The 19,142-nt window shown below is 38.1% G+C and overlaps 1 protein-coding gene across 1 annotated transcript in view; it reads right to left on the bottom strand.

Moving 5' to 3' along the window:
* The window catches only part of SYCP2L (synaptonemal complex protein 2 like), a 67,757-nt gene that overhangs the window by 15,767 nt on the left and 32,848 nt on the right, over positions 1–19,142 (bottom strand). Inside the window, exons 16-25 of the mRNA XM_068558138.1 lie at positions 18,937–19,030; positions 18,361–18,458; positions 17,440–17,497; positions 17,262–17,343; positions 10,652–10,700; positions 9,415–9,562; positions 8,792–8,841; positions 6,611–6,740; positions 5,377–5,450; positions 5,140–5,209 (exon numbers count right to left, since the gene is read on the bottom strand). Coding sequence (XP_068414239.1) covers positions 5,140–5,209; positions 5,377–5,450; positions 6,611–6,740; positions 8,792–8,841; positions 9,415–9,562; positions 10,652–10,700; positions 17,262–17,343; positions 17,440–17,497; positions 18,361–18,458; positions 18,937–19,030 — 853 coding nt within the window. The remainder of the gene's footprint in view (positions 1–5,139; positions 5,210–5,376; positions 5,451–6,610; positions 6,741–8,791; positions 8,842–9,414; positions 9,563–10,651; positions 10,701–17,261; positions 17,344–17,439; positions 17,498–18,360; positions 18,459–18,936; positions 19,031–19,142) is intronic.

A 19,142-nucleotide genomic window follows, 5' to 3' on the forward strand; every position in this document is an offset into this window, starting at 1 on the left:
TCACCACTTGCTCAAAGGCAGCACAGCTCAGGGCCAAGAGAGTCCCTCTTAGCTCATGATCTCTCCACTGGGGAAGGTGAGAGGGTTTGAGGGAGCGCTCAGTTTCCCCAGCTGTGAGGGACCCTGCCAAACAAGACCGTTTCTTGCTTGCCCCATCCAGAATACTGAGGTACACTACGTGGCTCGGGGGTGGGAGAACAGAATCCAGGGTTCTCAGGGAGCATCAAAGGGATGCAGATCTTACTAACTGTTTCAGGGACTCCATTAGGAAAGCCTACTCATGAGCTGCTGGGGAGGCCTCACCTACGGATCCCCCCGCAACTGGACCATGGACAGCGCAACCAATCCATATGCCTCACCCATACACAGCCCCACCCTGTGGCTGGCTCACTTTGCACACACCCCCACAGGGGCAATGACTGTGAGAGTTTGTAGACAGCCAGCCCTATTCAGCAGGATCGGGATTAAGCACACAAGCTCCAGCACCCGCCACTGCCCTAGGGAAAGCAGCAGGAGGCTGTGAGCAATTGGCCTGGCCGTGCAGATTCCAGAGAAAGTGCGATCTGCAGAGGTCCCCCAGAGAGAGAAAAGTGTGGAGCAGGCATAGCCATAGGAAAGGTCTGAGAAGGCTTCAGAATCCCTAGTAGACAAAAAGGTATTTCTCTCCTGAAGCCAGTCAGCAAAGACTAAAGGAGGTGACTGCTTCTTCAAATATGAAGACAGCAACGCAAAACTTCAAGGAACGTGAGAACTCAAGGAAACGTGACACCTCCAAAAAACCACAATAATGATATAGTCACGGACCGCCACAGAAAATGGAGCTCTGCAATTTGCCTAATAAAGACTGCAAAGTATTTGCTTTCAGGAAGCTCAGTTAGCTACAAGAACACACAAAGACAATTCAATAAAATCAGACAAACAATAAGCAAACAAAATGAAAAGTTTAATAGAGAAATAGAAATAATAAAAAAAGAACCAAACAGAAACTCTGGTGCGAAAGAATACAAAAGTGAAATGAAAAATGCAATAATAGAGAATATCAACAGCAGACCTGATCCAGAAGAAGAAGAATCTATGTCAAAGACAGATCATTTACCCAAATTATCCAGTCAGAGGAGAACAAAGGAAAAAGAATAAGAGAGAGTAAAAAAGCCTATATGAACTATGTGATAGCACTAATACAAACAAACTATACCATTAATAGAAACAATTCACAGAAACAGAACAAACAATCCTAAAATTTGTATGGAACAACAAAAGACCTCGAATAGCCAAAGCAATCTTGAGAAAGAAGAGCAAAGCTGGAGGCATCATGTTTCCTGATGTCAAACTACATTACAAAGATGTAATAAAACAGTAGGGTACTGGCATAAAAAAGAGACCCATAAATCAATGGAATAGAAGAGAGAGCCAAGAAATAAACCCAGGCATATACAATCAAATTAATTTACAACAAAGAAGCAAAGAGTATACAATGGAAAAAAAAAGTCTCTTCAATAGATGGTGTTAGGAAAACATGACAGGCACATGTAAAAGAATGAAACTGGACCACAATCTTACACCATACACAAAAGTTAACTCAAAATCAATTAAAGACTTATATGTAAGACTTGAAATCATAAAATTCCTAGAAGAAAATACAGGCTGTAAGTTCCTTGACATCCATCTTGATGATCATTTTTTGGATTTGACACCAAAAGCAAAGGCAACAAAAACGAAAATAAACAAGTGGGACTACATCAAACTAAAAAGCTTCTGTACAGAAAAGAAAACCATCAATAAAATGAAAAATCAAACTACAAAAGGGAAGAAAATATTTGCAAATTGTACATCTGACAAGGGGTTAATATCCAAAATATATAAAGAACTCACATAATTCAATAGCCAAAAAAACAAATAATTGATTAAAATGAGAGTAGAGAATCTGAATAGACATTTTTCCAAAGACATACAGACAGCCAATAGGTACATGAAAAGATGCTCAACATCACCGATGATTGGAGCAAACCAAAACCACAATGAGATAAACTCACACCTATTAGAATTCCTATTATAAAAAGACAAGAGATAACAAGTGTTGGTGAAAGTGTGGAGAATAGAGAACCCTTGTGCACGGTTAGTTGGAATGTAAACTGGTGCAGCTACTACGGAAAACAGTATAGAGGTTCTTCCAAAAATTAAAAATGAAACTACCATATAATCTAGCAATTCCACTTCTTTGTATTTAATAGAAGAAAATGAAAACACTAACTTGAAAATATATATGTACCCACCATGTTCACTGCAGTATTATTTATAGTAGCCAAGACATGGAAGCAATATAAGTGTCCAATGATGGGTGAATAAAGAAAATGTGGTATACATATACAACAGGATATTCAGTCATAAAAAAGAATAAAATCTTGCCATTTGTGTCAACACGGATGGACCTTGAGGGCAAAATGCTAAGTGAAATAAGTCAGACAGAAAGACAAATACTGTATGACCTCACTTACATGTGGAATTGAAAAGGAAAACAAAAAACAAAACCAAACTCATAGGTACAGAGAACAGATTGGTGGTTGCCAGAGGTGGGTGAAGGGGTGCAAATGGGTGAAGGGGGTGAAAAGGTACAAACTTCCAATTACAAAATAAGTCCTGGGGATGTAATGTACAGACAGGATGGCAACTATAGTTAATACTTTATTGTGTATTTGAAAGTTTCTGAGAGAGTAGATCTTAAAAGTTATCATCACAAGAAAAAAAAACTGTAACTACCTGTGGGGATAGATGTTAACTCGACTTATTGTTGTGATCATTTTACAATATGTACAAATGTCAAATCATTGTTATACACCTGAAATTAATATGCTACCTGAAATTAATATGCTACATGTCAATGATATCCCAATTTTAAAAAAAGGAAACAATCTACACATTATTGGAGTCCCAGAAGGATAAAAGAGAGAAAAGGGGCAGAAAGCTATTTTAAAAAATAATGGCTGATAGGGAAGAATGGATGCATGTATACATATGGCTGAGTTGCTTTGCTGTGCACCTGAAATTATCACATTGTTAATCAGCTATACTCCAATATAAAATTAAAAATTAAAAAAAAATAATAGGGACTTCCCTCGTGGCACAGTGGTTTAGAAACTGCCTGCCAACGCAGGGGACATGGGTTCGAGCCCTGGTCTGGGAAGATCCCACATGCCGCGGCGCAGCTAAGCCCGTGCACCACCACTACTGAGCCTGCGCTCTACAGCCCACGAGTCACAGCTACTGAGCCCTTGTGCCTAGAGCCCATGCTCCGCAACGAGAAGCCACCGCAATGAGAAGCCCGCACACCGCAAGAAAGAGTAGCCCCCACTCGCTGCAGCTAGAGAAAGCCTGCATGCAGCAACAAAGACCCAAAGCAGCCAAAAATTAATTAATTAATTAATTTTTTAAAATAATAATAATAATAGCTGAAAACTTCCAAAATCTGGGGAGAAGTTTGGACATCCAAGGTCACGAAGCTCTCAAACCCCCAAAAGATTCACCCACAAAGATCTTTTGCAAGACACATTATAACAAAACTGTGTAAAATCAAACACACAGAGAGAATTTTAAAAGGAGCAAAAGAAAAAAACTTTCTCACATACAAGGGGACACCCATAACGCTATTAGCAGATTTCTCTGCAGAAACCTTACAGGCCAAAAAAGAGTGGGATAATGTATACATATAAAGTGCTGAAAGAAAAAACTGCCAACCAACAACACTTTACCTGGCAAAGTTGTCCTTCATAAATGAAGGAAAGATTAAAACTTTCCCAGAAAAATAAAAGCTTAGGGAGTCATCACCACTAGATCTGCCTTACAAATAGTGTGGAAAGCAGTTTGTCAAAAGAAATGAAAAAATGCTAATTAGTAACATGAAAATATATTAAAAAATATAAAACACACTGGTAAAGTATATATTCAAATTTGGAATACTGTAATATTGTAATACAGTGGTGTGTTAATGAACTCTAGAATAAAGGTCAAAGGGTGAAAATATTTAAAATAATTATAGCTATAATTTCTAATAGATATACAATATAAAAAGAGATAAATTATAACATCTAAAACATAAAATGTGGGTGGGGAGAGAAAAACGGTAGTTTTGTATGCAATAGAAGTTATCAGCTTAAACTATATCTCGAAAATGTTTTATGTAAGCCTCAAGGTAACCACAAAGCAGAAATCTATAGTAGATACATAAAAAAATAAAGAAAAGGGAATCAAGGCATACCACTATAGAAAATCATCAACCACAAAAGAAAACAGCAAGAGAGGAAGAAATTAAAAGAAACTACAAAACAGCCAGAAAACAATTAATACAAAGGCATTAGTAAGTCCTTACAAATCAATGATTACTTTAAATGTAAACAGAGAGTGGAAGCTAACACAACATTATAAAGCAACCATACTCCAATGAAAATTAATTTAAAAAAAAAGAAATGTAAATGGATTAAATTCTCCAATCAAATGGCACAGAGTGGCTAAATAGATAAAATATGACCCAACTATATGCTGCCTACTGGAGACTGAACTCAGCTTTAAGGACGCACATAGGCTCAAAGTGAAAGAATGGAAAAAGATATTCCATGCAAGTGGAAATCAAAAGAAAGCAGGAATAGCTATGCTTATATCAGTCAAAATAGACTTTAAAGTCAAAATATTTAACAAGAGACAAAGAAGTTCATTACATAATGATAAATGGGTCACTCCATCAAGAGAATGTAACAATTGTAAATATATATGCACCCAATATCACAGCACCTAAACACTTTAAGCAAATACTAACAGATCTAAAGGGAGAAAGCAACAACACTGTAATAGTAGGGGACTGCCTTCCGTGGGGTGGGAGAAGAAGCATGCTGGTTGATGGGACCTGGGTCCCAGGCCATATGCTTCTTGACACAGACGTGCTTGTTCCTGAGTGACAACCTCTGCTCCTCCCCTTGACCTTCAGGCACACTTGGAGCTGGTAAGCAGATAACACTGCCCTCTCCAAGGCCTGGCAACTGTCACTCTGTATAGTGATTGTATCTGCCTCAATTTGAATAACAGCCCAGTCTGCCAAAATCAGACTACTTTTGCTTTATTCTGCAAAAAAAAAGTTTAGAATTCTCTCACCTCTGTCTTCCAAGTTTTGCAGTTTATGCTTGAAGCTAGTACTTTTCATCAATGACTCTTGGGTCACAGTCTTAAAAAAAAAAAAAAAAAAAGGCCACAAATACATGTATTCGTGTCAAAATAAGAAACACATGGTGCTACATTATCCCTTAAGAAGGAATAAGCTAGTACATTAAGCAAATATAATATTAATTCTGGAAAACCAGATGAATAACCAACAATTAAATAGTACAATACCTCAGATACATTTTCTTCAACATCTGAGGGCTCCAAGGAAGAGCGATCGCTCAGTGGGTGGGGACTTTGAAGTTCTGAGTATTAGAGAGAATGAATACTTTTAAGGGAATAAACACACTGAGAGGCAATTGAAGCAATAACATTTCACTATCAGTCTATAAATTAAATTTCAACATCCCCTGCCCCACCCCCTGCAAAAGGGACACAGTTCTAAAAAAAAAGAACCCGAAACCCAAACCAAAAACCACTTTGTATCTTGCAGGGCATGCATGGGTATTAGGGGTTACAGGTCTGTAGATAAAATGAATAGCCAGTTACCTACTAGGTCAGCACCTTTAGTAGCTGCCCATCTGGCCCCAAATACACAGCAAGGATTCTACCACCTCAACGTGGTCCTTCTCTTTCCTCTCTTAGATGCATTCCCTTACTCCTCTTCCTCTCTCCTGCTATATTTCCCTCTCTCCTGCTATATTTCCCTCTCTCCCGCTATATTTCCCTCTCTCCCGCTATATTTCCCTCTCTCCTGCTATATTTCCCTCTCTCCTATTTTCGTTTCCCTACTTCTTTTCTTCCAGTGGCAGCCAAACTAAGAGGCTGGCAGTCGTGTGCTTGCTGATGCCATTATGTGCCTGCCAATGTGCTATGCTCTGAAATGACAGAGGTGAAGAAAACAAAATCCCTACTCTTACCAATTTAAAAGATGTGAATTGTTTTAATAAAATACAGTGGGGGCTGAGATAAATCTTACAGGTCAAGGGGTGGCACACTCTGGCCCCTCAGGCCAAATCCAGTCTGCCACCTGGTTTTATAAATAAAGTTTTATGGAAACACAGCCATGCCCATTGGTTTACATCTTGTCTGTGGCTCATTTGGAGCTACAAAGGCAGAGCTGAATAGATGCAACAGAAACTCTAGGGGCCAAAAAGCAAAAAGTAATTACTCTGGTCCTCTACAGAAAAAGTTTACCAACCCCTGCAATAAATCATCATTTGAGCTTCCTGCTATTTTTAAAGAGGAAGAATACCAGCAATTCTTATGCACAAGCTGATCTCAAACGTTAAAACAGAATTCAAACAATGTCCTCTGTCTTTTGTTAATGAGGGCATAAAAGAGAAGATCAATCATAACTTTCACACTTTCTTCAACAGATATTAAAAGAAATACATTTTGCTTTTTCAAACTACCTTTCCCAAAATATAATTTTTTCTATGTAGATTGACAGAAAATCACATACCTATCTTCTGGGCAGAATCTTCAGGAGTTAAAAAGGCAGAACTACTCTGAAATTCCGTTCCAGAAATTTTTGGAGGTGTGACATTATTTTGCCCGGAGGTATCTTTCTGTAATGGTGTTAGAGTTTTAGCCTAAAATAGAGTATTTTTTATAAAGTGTTAACTTGTTTTGAGTGGTTGGGAATGTTATCAAAACATTCCAAGACACTTCCAACATCCTTTTTAAATGATTAAGTATTGGATATGCTCCCTTTGAAAAAAACAGTAAGACCATAAGATCGCAGGGTTGGAAGCACATTCGGTCAGGCATCAATTGATGGCTCTAAGTCAAAGTTCTCAAAGTGTGGTCCCAAACCACAGGCTCAGCAACACCTGAGAACTTGACAGAAAAGCAAATTCTCAAGCCCCAATGACAATGTACTCAATCAGAAACTCTGCAGACAGGACCCAGCAATCTGCATTTCCACAAGCCACCCTGGCCATTCTGGTCACTGAAGTCTGAGAACCACTGCTCTAATTCAGGAGCCAGCAAACTACAGCTCACTGTAAATAAAGTTCTTGTAAATATAAGTTTTACTGGAACACAACACATCCACTCATCTGAGTACTGTCCATGGCTGCCTTCACGCTACAATGGCAGAGTTGAATGGCTGCCACAGAAACCATATGCCCGAAAAGACTAAAATATTTAGTACCTGGCCCTTCACAGAAAAGGTTTGCCAACCCCTGCTTCTAAGTTATTCTCTTAAACTCCAGCACAGAGAAGTGAGTTCTAGATACCAATGTCTGTATAAAGTCAGCAATGCCTTCACTGAAAATCAGCATAGACTTCTTGTCAGTTGCACACCTTAAATTTATGACTTCTCAAAGCTTTCCTGTTTCTTCTTTGGTATCTAGTTTTTTTAAAAAAGCTGTATATTGCTAAAAACTGTTCTTTTGGCCTATTTCTAACTGATAACTCCTTATCTCAGGCTGAACTATTCAACAAATATTTAGGTACTTGCTCTGGCTCACAGGTTGGAGCTATCAGCTCTGTCACCTCAGAACATGAGTGTCCCTTAGCCTCACAGAGGGCAGCACCCCGCGCCCCCAGGCTGATGGCAGAAGGCAGGTCGGGCAGGGAGGGCAGATGACGAGCTACTATTAGAGCACTAACAACATTCTATTTCTGTACAGGCAAGCGGGGTACTGCTGACGCCCTCAGAATGCCAGCAGCTGCCCTTAGAAAACTCTTAAACACTTCGCACTATATTCTGCAGTGTGTGTGTTTGTGTGTGTGTGTGTGTAGATACACATATATAAAATATATGTACATATATGTATTATATATGTACATATATTAGATATGTATATAATATATGTATTACATGTGTGTAATATGTACATATATGTATTTTTATATATGTGTATAGTTTGTACATATAAAATATATGTGCACAATTATATATAATACATATCATATATACATGATTATATATATTATGTTACATATTTTATATAAAATATCATATATACAGTATATATATACACACTATACTATATATACTATCTATCTATCTAATTTCATTTGACAAAGAACAAAAGCCAACTGCTTAGAGAGGTAATTCAGCTAAAAGCATGATAAATTAAGCTCTGAATTGGCCCGGAGGACACTCGTGTCCATGTTCTTAACTACTTTGATATAAAACAAGGATAACTGAGAGGAATTAAGAAACTTTCAGGGCTTATTCAATATTTGAAATGGCTGAAGGCATTTCAACTGCTTGCAAAATAAAGACTTAAATGTTTAAATCATTAAAATATTTGGGAGTAACATGTCAACAAACTGAGAACTAACGGAAGAATTAAACCAAGAAGTTTATTTTAAAATATAAATTCAAAAAAGCATACATTTGCAGGAAATCAGAAGAGCCCAGATTTCAAGCTTAGTTCATAATAAACATCTTGCAACAAATTTGCAACCAATGAAAAAAGATCCTAAATTTTTACCCAAGATTCATATAAAATGTTTAGAAGTCCTTTAAGTTTCTATTGAAAGTGGTTTACATACTAGTAAACCACTGGTTTATTATTCTCATATTTCAGAAAGGAGTTTTTTGAGAAATAAAGGTGGTTTAAAGAGATCAACTTGTTTCAAGCTTACACCATAAGGGCACACGGCAGCCCAGACAAAATTTACTTACTTGGTCTTTCTCAAGGTCACTGCCACCGCTGAGAGGGAAAAGTGGCAAGGCTAGGATGAAAGGGAATATGAGTACAATGGGTAAGTTTACTTATCAGAAATACCAAAATACACACTAGAAGCAATTCCCACTTCCCACAGCTTGCTGAAATGTCTAGCTCTTATGACCTAATTATTCAACTTTGTTCCTCACTACCCAGCATGAATTCTCTGCTCCAGATCCTGTTCCTGAATGCTGTTCTCACATCTTTCTCGTTTTACCTAATTAGAATGCTTCCCCTTCTCCACACCTCTTCAAATCCTATTCTTCTCCCAAGCATTAGCTGAGGTCCCACCCAGCTCTTCCTTGAAGCTTTCCCTGATGATTTCAGCTTACGTCAGATTCCTCTAATCTGAACTCCTTACTCCATTTATCTACGGCTCAAATTTAACAATTATTGGTCAATTCCATATTCTTTTATACTGTTTTACATATGTACATTTTCCCTTTCCAGTCTACCAGGGAAGGAGGACCACATGATCATATATCTCTTTGGTACCCACTGCTTCCATCACGTATTGAAAAATTAATACCTGATACTTTATTTGAAAAGTGACTGGAAAGAAAACACACACCAAACTTACTTCTTATGTTACTTCTGGTTTTTATCTTTTTTCTACTAGGATATGACTTTAGGGATTTCCTTTTTTGGTTACTGGTCCAAGACAGTTCACTGGCACTAGTACTTGAATCTTCATTACTCTCCGAGAAGAGATGTTTCCTATAATTAACCTTTTACAAACACAGGTGATAAATGAGAACTATTAAAAGGACGTTAGTACCATTTATGTGCAATTAAACATATGACTATGAAGTTAGACAACAGAGAAGTAACTCCTTCTTCTAGAAGACTGGGCTTTCTTACATAATAAAAGGGCACAGAAGTAAGGAGAAGGGAGAAAAACAGGATGATTATTTCATTAGTCAGTTCTCCACCAAGCTGCTGTAGTAAAAGATGACAGAATCCTCTCTAATCAAATACTTGTTAGCTGTAGAGACGGTAGGTAACTTTCCAAAAGCTGATGCACCTGATCATTGGGCCAACACTAACTTCAAAACACTAACCCATAGGACTGAGAACCACCGCTAAAAGAAAGTCAGAAGGAGCCTTAACTTGTTTGTTTGAAGCCCATGATCTCTTATTTTAGAAAAAAAAATTTCATTTACTGTTCATACAGAGATTTTTTTTTTTAACGTACTGACAATAGGCTTAAAGCACTCTGCTTCCCAAAGCAAGAACAACAATGGAGAGATGGAAATGGGCGCACACAGGAACAAAACCACATCACTGACTCAGAGCCAAAAATTTCTTTTCAATTCATTAACACTTCTGATTCTATTCAGAGTAAATCTCAGCAGCTAGTAGGTCTTTAATATTTCTCTTCTACTTCATAATCTTTTTTTTTTTTTTTTTAACAAAGCAAGAACAGACTTTTGGCTCAAGGCCTAATACAAGGAAAAGTACAATTCGATATAACTTTGTTATTCTCCATCATATTTATTTGGGGGCTTACCAACTATTTGTTACAACTAATGCTGACTTTCCATTTCAAAGTGAAATGCTTTATGCACATGGCTGATTCACTTTGGTGTACAACAGAAACTAACACAGTATTGTGAAGCAATTATACGCCAATAAAGATCTATTAAAAAAATAAAAATAAAAGTGAGGAAAGAAAAAATAAGTAAATAAATAAAACAAGCTTAAGATAAATTTAACTGAGAAACAGAGAGCAGAGCAATGGTAAAGTTTGAAGATGGTATGCAAATAACTAAAACATGGGAAGGATTGCCCCAAAACAATGAAAGTGATTCCATTACCGACATCCTTGTTTCTTGCTTTCTGTCACCCTCAAAAGCAGAATCTTCCCTAAAAGCAAAATACATTGAATTAATGGAACTGTTTCACCAACATCTTCTCCTTTCCCAACTTCACAGCACTCTTTTTTCCCCTTCACACGTCCTTTGATTGTGAGCCCAACTCATGGGAAGTACCCCATTCTGAGACAAACTTTTTATCTTGCAATCCATTTCCATACATCTTCTGCCTCCCAACAACTGCTATTTAACACAAAACAAACCTTTGTTGAGCCCTTCTCTGTCAGGCATACAAAGAAGAGGCTGGCAGGGTAACATGAGCAAGTAAGCAGTGATTTGACAATGCTACAGAGCAGTGTTTCCTGCCTGGCTCTGCCTTAGAATCAACTGGGTGCTAAAAAGGCAAGCTTTTCTTGATGATTAGTGATGTTGAGCATCTTTTCATATACTTATTGGCCATTTGTATATCTTCTTTGGAGAAATGTCTATTCAAGTCCTTTCCCCATTTTTTTAAATCAGGTGGTTTTTTTTTTTGTTATTGAATTGTAGGAGTTCCTTATATATTATACTTTGGATATTTACCTCTTATCAGATACATAGTTTGCTATTATCAAAAAACCAAAAGACAAGTCTTTCTATTTGTTACCATATAGAAAGAAACTTGATTTTTTTTACGTTAATCTTATATCCTTCAATGTTGTTAAAGGGGAGTTGTTTAATGGGGACCGAGTTTCAGAAAGATGAAGATGAAAAAGCTCAGGAGAAGGATGATGGTGATGGCTGTACAACAACGTGAAGGTACTTAATGCCACTGAATGGTACACTTGAAAATGGTTAAGATGGTAAATTTTACATTATGCCTATTTTATCATAATTTTTTAAAAGTTAGTCTTACACTGGTAGTTTGTGTGTGCATAGTCTTGATTGGGATACAGTAGGATAATCAAATAGCTAGTTAAAAATCCCACTAGGGGATTATAGATAGACAGGGAACTTCAGGGAGCTTTGGGAGACCACTGTAAGTTAATGATCACTCAAGAAAGCAATCGGAAAATCATGAAACAAAGCAGGCTTGCTTAACAACGAAACTAACAACAAAAATATACATCAAGTCAATGATGTCTGTGTCCTGCTGGTTGAGGTCAGTAAGTTAATGATCCCTAGGACATGGTCCTCTGCACATACTAAAAACAAAAATATAAGGGAAAGGTGACATTCCAAAGTAGAAGACCCTCATTATACTGAAACCTGAGATGACTTACCATATTTTAGCATACATTGTCATCCTTCTGCTGATTTGAATAGCACCATGACCGTCCTGGTTTGACCACTAGGGACAAGAAAACTTCCCTGCCCGACATGGAGGAGGAGGTGATGAGGGAAGCTTGGTGTCTACTCAAGAATGAGGAAGAAAGTGGGTTTCTCCCCCCTTCCCACTTTTCCTTTGATTATAAAAATGTAACCCATTAAGTGCTAGGATTTCTCCCCCCTCCCCACTTTTCCTTTGTTTATAAAAATGTAACCCATTAAGTGCTAGGGGCAGAGCCCTCTCGCTTGTACCTCTTGTACCCCTCACAAGCCTCCTATACTAATAAACTCTTTCTTTACCTGTCACTCTGCCTCTTGCTGAATTCTTTCTGTGCTGAGACAGAAGAACCTATGCTCTACTGAGTCCCGAAATGCGTTCTGCGGTTTCAGTCTGAATTTAAAAGCAGTTGCAGGTGTTGTTTTATTCCAACATGAAAGAGCTAAAAAGCTCTGAGCAATACCCAAGATTTCTTTGCAATAATGGCATCTGAACGTCCCTTTTAATTGAAGTACTCATTTCCAGAACAAAAAAACAGAGACCGGGAGATGAACAGATTACTCCAGTCAGGAATCTTTAACTCAGAGTCTGTGGTGTTACTGTTAGATGCTCTAGGGGAATTATGTACCCTCCGTAAGTCCAAGACCTACCCTTCTGCTCTATGTGGAAATATTCCGTAGGACCAAGCACGCAGCCCCTTCCCAAAGCCGAATCTGGACTTCTAGGAGCAACAGCAACAATGTTCCATGCCTCTCAGAACAAGAAAAAGGATTCTCAGATTCCAGTGGGCTGAAGAATTCTCTCACTGCTGAACGGAGGATCAGACAGGCACAGAGAGTGGCAGCAGGTTGCTGGGAAGGCACAGCCCTGGCACGGTTGCCTTACAGCAGCACACTTCCAAACCATGCTGGAAGCCCCTGCCAGCGCCCCAGTCCTTCTGGGGCAGATGTGAGAGGAAGAGGTGAAGTCGGAAGAAACCTGGATTGCTCCAAGGATCTTAAAGAATGAGACACTGGATGCCTGGACAAAAAAGTGTGATGGGAAGGAAGTGTAGGGGTAGGGCAGGTTTCTACCCTCTTCTAGTTGAAAGAGATCCTTGAACAATGAATGGCTAGCCATAGCGATGGTATAAAAACACTACTTTTTATTTCCTGGCTCATGGCCTGACAGAAATGTAGGCTCTATTCCTGGCTTAGAACTCCCATTTTTTAAGGTCAAGAAAGAACAATTTCACAGTGTGACAGAGTGCTTTAAACTAACATCATAAAAGGAGAAATAGCACTGTTCATATATAAATTGTAAACCCTTAAAGCCCAAAACCAATATAGGCTGACACAGAAAAACAATAGGAAAGATATCTAGTAACTCAAAGAAGAAGAATGGTATTGGGGAGGTGGAGCCACAATAACATATAAAAATTAATGAAGTAAATAAAGGAAATTATAACACACTGAGGACCCTTTGGGGGACTGTGCAGTTCTGGCAGAGGAGTGAAGAAATAGCCCACATCAGTATTGGATCTGTTCATTCATTCATCAGTCCATCCATCAATGAAATTGTATTACTGAACCTATTGACAAGAATGTCTAGCAACTAGAACCCTCAAAGATTGGGACTTCCCTGGCAGTCCAGTGGTTAAGACTGCACTTCCAATGCAGGGGGGTGTGAGTTCGATCCCACGTTGGGGAACTAAGATCCCACATGCTGCATGTTGCAGCCAAAAAGAAAAAAAGAAAATCAAATAGAACCCTCAAAGACTGCTGGTGGGAATGTAAAATGCTGCAAAGACTGTGGAAAACATTTTGGCACTTTTTTAAAAAGTTAAACATATACCAATTATGATCCAGCTATCCCATTTCCTATATATTTACCCAAGAGAAAAGAAAACACATCTCCATACAAAGACTTACACATGAATCCTAAGGGCTTTACTTGTAACAACAAAAAACTGGAAACTCAAATGTCCATCGCAGGAGAATGGATAAACAAAATGTGGTATATCCATACAATGGATCCACTATTCTCCATACTACTCAATAATATAAAAGAATGAACTGTTGATACACGATGAATCTCAAAATAATTACACTGAATGAAAGAAGCTAGAAAAAAAGTACTTACTGTTTGGTTCCATTTAAATAAGATTTTTAAAACTACAAACTCATCTATAGTGACAGAAAGCAGATCAGTAATTGCCAAGGGGTGGGAATGCAGAAAGACAGGAGGGAGGGATTTCAAAGGGTCAGGAAGAAATTCTTGGAGATGACGGATATGGTCCTTATCTTGATTGTGGTGATGGTTCTTGGGTGTAGACATATGTCAAAAACTGTATGTCATAGATGCAAAAATCTTCAACAAAATACTAGCAAACAGAATCCAACAGCACATTAAAAGGATCATACACCATGATCAAGTGGGGTTTATCCCAGGAATGCAAGGATTCTCCAAAATATGCAAATCAATCAATGTGATAAGCCATATTAACAAATTAAGGAGAGAAACCATAGGATCATCTCAATAGATGCAGAAAAAGCTTTTGACAAAATCCAACACCCATTTAGTAGGCATAGAGGGAACTTACCTTAAGATAATAAAGGCCATATATGAAAAACCCACAGCCAACATTGTTCTCAATGGTGAAAAACTGAAACCATTTCCTCTAAGATCAGGAACAAGACAAGGCTGTCCACTCTCACCACTATTATTCACAGTTTTGGAAGTTTTAGCCACAGCAATCAGAGAAGGAAAAGAAATGAAAGGAATCCAAATCAGAAAAGAGGAAGTAAAGCTGTCACTGTTTGCAGATGACATGATACTATACATAGAGAATCCTAAAGATGCCACCAGAAAACTACTAGAGCTAATCAATGAATCTGGTAAAGTAGCAGGATACAAAATTAATGCACAGAAATCTCTTGCATTCCTATACACTAATGACGAAAAATCTGAAAGAGAAATTAAGGAAACACTCCCATTTACCACTGCAACAAAAAGAATAAAATACCTAGGAACAGACCTACCTAAGGAAACAAAAGACCTGTATGCAGAAAACTATAAGACACTGATGAAAGAAATCAAAGATGATACAAACAGGTGGAGAGCTATACCATGTTCTTGGATTGGAAGAATCAACACTGTGAAAATGACTATACTACCCAAAGCAATCTACAGATTCAATGCAATCCCTATCAAACTACCAATGGCATTTTTCACAGAACTAGAACAAAAAATTTCACAACTTGTATGGAAACACAAAAGACCCTGAATAGCCAAAACAATCTTGAGAAAGAAAAATGGAGCTGGAGGAATAAGGCTCCCTGACTTCAGACTATACTACAAAGCTACAGTAATCAAGACAGTATGGTACTGTCACAAGAACAGAAATATAAATCAATGGAACAAGATAGAAAGCCCAGAGATAAACCCATGCACGTATGGGCACCTTATTTTTAATAAAGGAGGCAAGAGTATACAATGGAGAAAAGACAGCCTCTTCAATAAGTGGTGCTGGGAAAACTGGACAGCTACATGCAAAAGAATGAAATTAGAACACTTCCTAACACCATACACAAAAATAAACTCAAAATGGATTAAAGACCTAAATATAAGGCCAGACACTATAAAACTCTTAGAGGAAAACATAGGCAGAACACTCTTTGACATAAATCACAGCAAGATCCGTTTTGACCCAGCTCCTAGAGAAATGGAAATAAAACCAAAAATAAACAAATGGGACCTAATGAAACTTAAAAGCTTTTGCACAGCAAAAGAAACCATAAACAAGACGAGAAGACAACCCTTAGAATGGGAGAAAATATTTGCAAGTGAAGCAACTGACAAAGGATTAATCTCCAAAATTTACAAGCAGCTCATGCAGCTCAATATCAAAAAAACAAACAACCCAATCCAAAAATGGGCAGAAGACCTAAACAGACATTTCTCCAAAGAAGATATACAGATTGCCAACAAACACATGATGCTCAACATCACTAATCATTAGAGAAATGCAAATCGAAACTTCAATGAGGTATCACCTCACACTGGTCAGAATGGCCATCATCAAAAAATCTACAAACAATAAATGCTGGAGAGGGTGTGGAGAAAAGGGAACCCTCTTGCACTGTTGGTGGGGATGTAAATTGATACAGCCACTATGGAGAACAGTATGGAGGTTCCTTAAAAAACTAAAAATAGAACTACCATACAACCCAGCAATCCCACTACTGGGCATATACCCCGAGAAAACCATAATTCAAAAAGAGACATGTACCACAATGTTCACTGCAGCACTATTTACAATAGCCAGGACCTGGAAGCAACCTAAGTGTCCATCAACAGATGAATGGATAAAGAAGATGTGGCACATATATACAATGGAATATTACTCAGCCATAAAAAGAAATGAAATTGAGTTATTTGTACTGAGGTGGATGGACCTAGAGTCTGTCATACAGAGTGAAGTAAGTCAGAAAGAGAAAAACAAATACTGTATGCTAACACATATATATGGAATCTGATGAACCTAGGGGCAGGACAGGAATAAAGATGCAGACGTAGGGAATGGACCTGAGGACACGGGGAGGGGGAAGGGTAAGCTGGGATGAAGTGAGAGAGTGGCATGGACATATATACACTACCAAATGTAAAATAGATAGCTAGTGGGAAGCAGCCGCACAGCACAGGGAGACCAGCTCGGTGCTTTGTGACCACCTAGAGGAGTGGGATAGGGAGGGTGGGAGGGAGACACAAGAGGGAGGAGATATGGGGATATATGTATACGTATAGCTGATTCACTTTGCTATAAAGCAGAAACTAACACACCATTGTAAAGCAAATATACTCCAATAAAGATGTTAGAAAAAAAACGGTGTGTCAAAAATTTGATGTTAAAGTATACATCAAATTGTACACTTCAAATATGTACGCTTTATTTTATTTCAGTTATATCTCAATAAAGCTGTAAAAAAAAATCACATGTATGACCCATTCTTCAGAGGCCTACATGGAAAGTGGCAATAAAATAATGCCAAGTAATACATGTTTTCTGGCGAGGGATATTCAGTGTTCTGCTACAGAAAACTACATCACCAAAGAAAACATTGGGACTATAATGGTAGAGACGCATAGATCAAGAGAACTTTCCAGCCCTGCTCAAATCATTCTGCAGAAAACTGCACACAATGCTCTCTCCTTGTGTGGAGCACAGCCAGATGCAAAAAAGGGGGAAAAACCTAGACAGTCGAATTGTAATTAATGAGTCACATTAACAACAATCTACATGGTTTATGAGTTTTGAAAATCACCTACCTAGATGTATCATTTAATTTAGGAACCTGCATTTTTGCTGATGGTTCTTGTAAATCTAAAGAATGCTCGAGTTTTGAAGTAACTTCCAAGCATGAAAATGAAAAACAAAAATTATTAAGCATCTCAAGTAAACATTTAAATATACCATTCAAGTCTTAGGACAGAAAAAAAATCTAACCTTTTTGTGTATCATCCAGTTTCGATTTTTCAGGTGAATTATCAGCTGTATTTGTTTGCTGCAGGAAAAACATATATACCTAAGTTTAATTATGTTGTCTATGAAATTTTTTACAATTCCAAAGAAAAGCATTTAAATAGTAGGATATCAGGCTCTTTGTTCATTAGATTTAGCTCCAAATGACTGTTGGCTGTTCCGTAAATATCAATATCCACCCTCAGAAGATTTGCCACCATCAAAGACAATCACAGAGTGTCTCAGAGTTACTAAGGGAAACATGAAAGGAAGACTTACAAAAATGTCTTCCACAGCATCATAATTGTGGAGATATGTACAAGTTCCCAAAAAGACAATCTATCTGGAGGAATAATCTTTGGTGTATTTGTTTTTAAAAAAATCATAACACTACCACATTTCTGTATAACGTGTCCATGTAATCAAACATAAGAAAATGGACTGAACACCAATATATGCCAAGCAGTGTGTTAGGTGCTTTATGTATATTATGCTTTTAATCCTAAGAGGGCCACACTGTAAACCAGCTATTACCTTTGTTTTATAGATGAGAAGCCTCAGGCTCAATGACGTTAAGTAATTTTCCCAAGTTCCCACAATCAGTAAGTGTAAACCAGGTCTGATTCCAAACATTAGGCTGCTTTCCCCACACTCAGTCTCCAGATCCCAAATGAGGGAATGAGGCAAAGCCAGCCAAAGTGACACATTCCGCGGGAGAGCCAAGATGAGTGAAAGTCGAGAAAAAATAAACACGGCAGACAAAAGTAATTGAAAGGAGGGGATAGTGGAAAAACAGAGAGATGGTTGACCAGGAGAAAATGGACAACAAGCCAGAGAATCAGTTTCCACCTGCCAGCATCCCGGTGGATACAGTGCAGAATCTTGTCCCCAGTTCCCTGTACTCACAGCAGGCTCAGACTGGTTATCTAAGGGGAGAGTTGTTAGGCAATGGTTATCCTCAGCACTGGTTAACTCTGCCAGCTCGGTAGATTCCTTTGCTTGGTCTATACACATTAAGAAAAGAGCAATGAAGAATGGTAACAATAACCGTACATGATGCTGCATACACCCTCCAAACACTCTTCACGAGATTCATACTGCTAGTACATCACCATCTTTTGGTAAGAGCTGGTAATTAGGACCTGTTATGGACACCTTGGAAAACTGCTCTTGGGTCTAACTCATAAGAGATATGTAACCTGTGCAGGGCCAGCTTTGTGGGTAGACAGGGCCCTACACACTTGCCTCCTGCCACCCCATCATAATTTCTCTTTTGTCATTTCCATTTGACCCCAAGACAGACTGTATCAGGTGGAGAAAATAATTCAAGGTTTAATCAGCAACTTTTCTTTCTCCAAAGGTATAGTAACACATTAATTATTCCTATATGACCACAGGTTTTCAGTGACCTCTTTCAAGTAATATTTTATCATTGCTTCTCTACGGAATCCAGGTAAGAAATTTTGTTATTTCCCAACATACCTGTCTCTCTTTCGTGGCTGCTAGGAATCTCAGTGTCTTCTTTCTCAAATTCACCAAAAAGGTCTGAGGAGATTTTCGTCTGGTCAGGCCTCACCTGAAATGCAAACCAAAAATCACATGATTTTCGAAAGCAGTAATCCTTTTAAAAATTTATTATTAACAGACCTAAAGAGACATAGACAACAATACAATAATAGGAAGGGACT

Source organism: Eschrichtius robustus, chromosome 12 (assembly GCF_028021215.1).
Source record: "Eschrichtius robustus isolate mEscRob2 chromosome 12, mEscRob2.pri, whole genome shotgun sequence".
In the NCBI taxonomy this organism is placed as follows: domain Eukaryota; kingdom Metazoa; phylum Chordata; class Mammalia; order Artiodactyla; family Eschrichtiidae; genus Eschrichtius; species Eschrichtius robustus.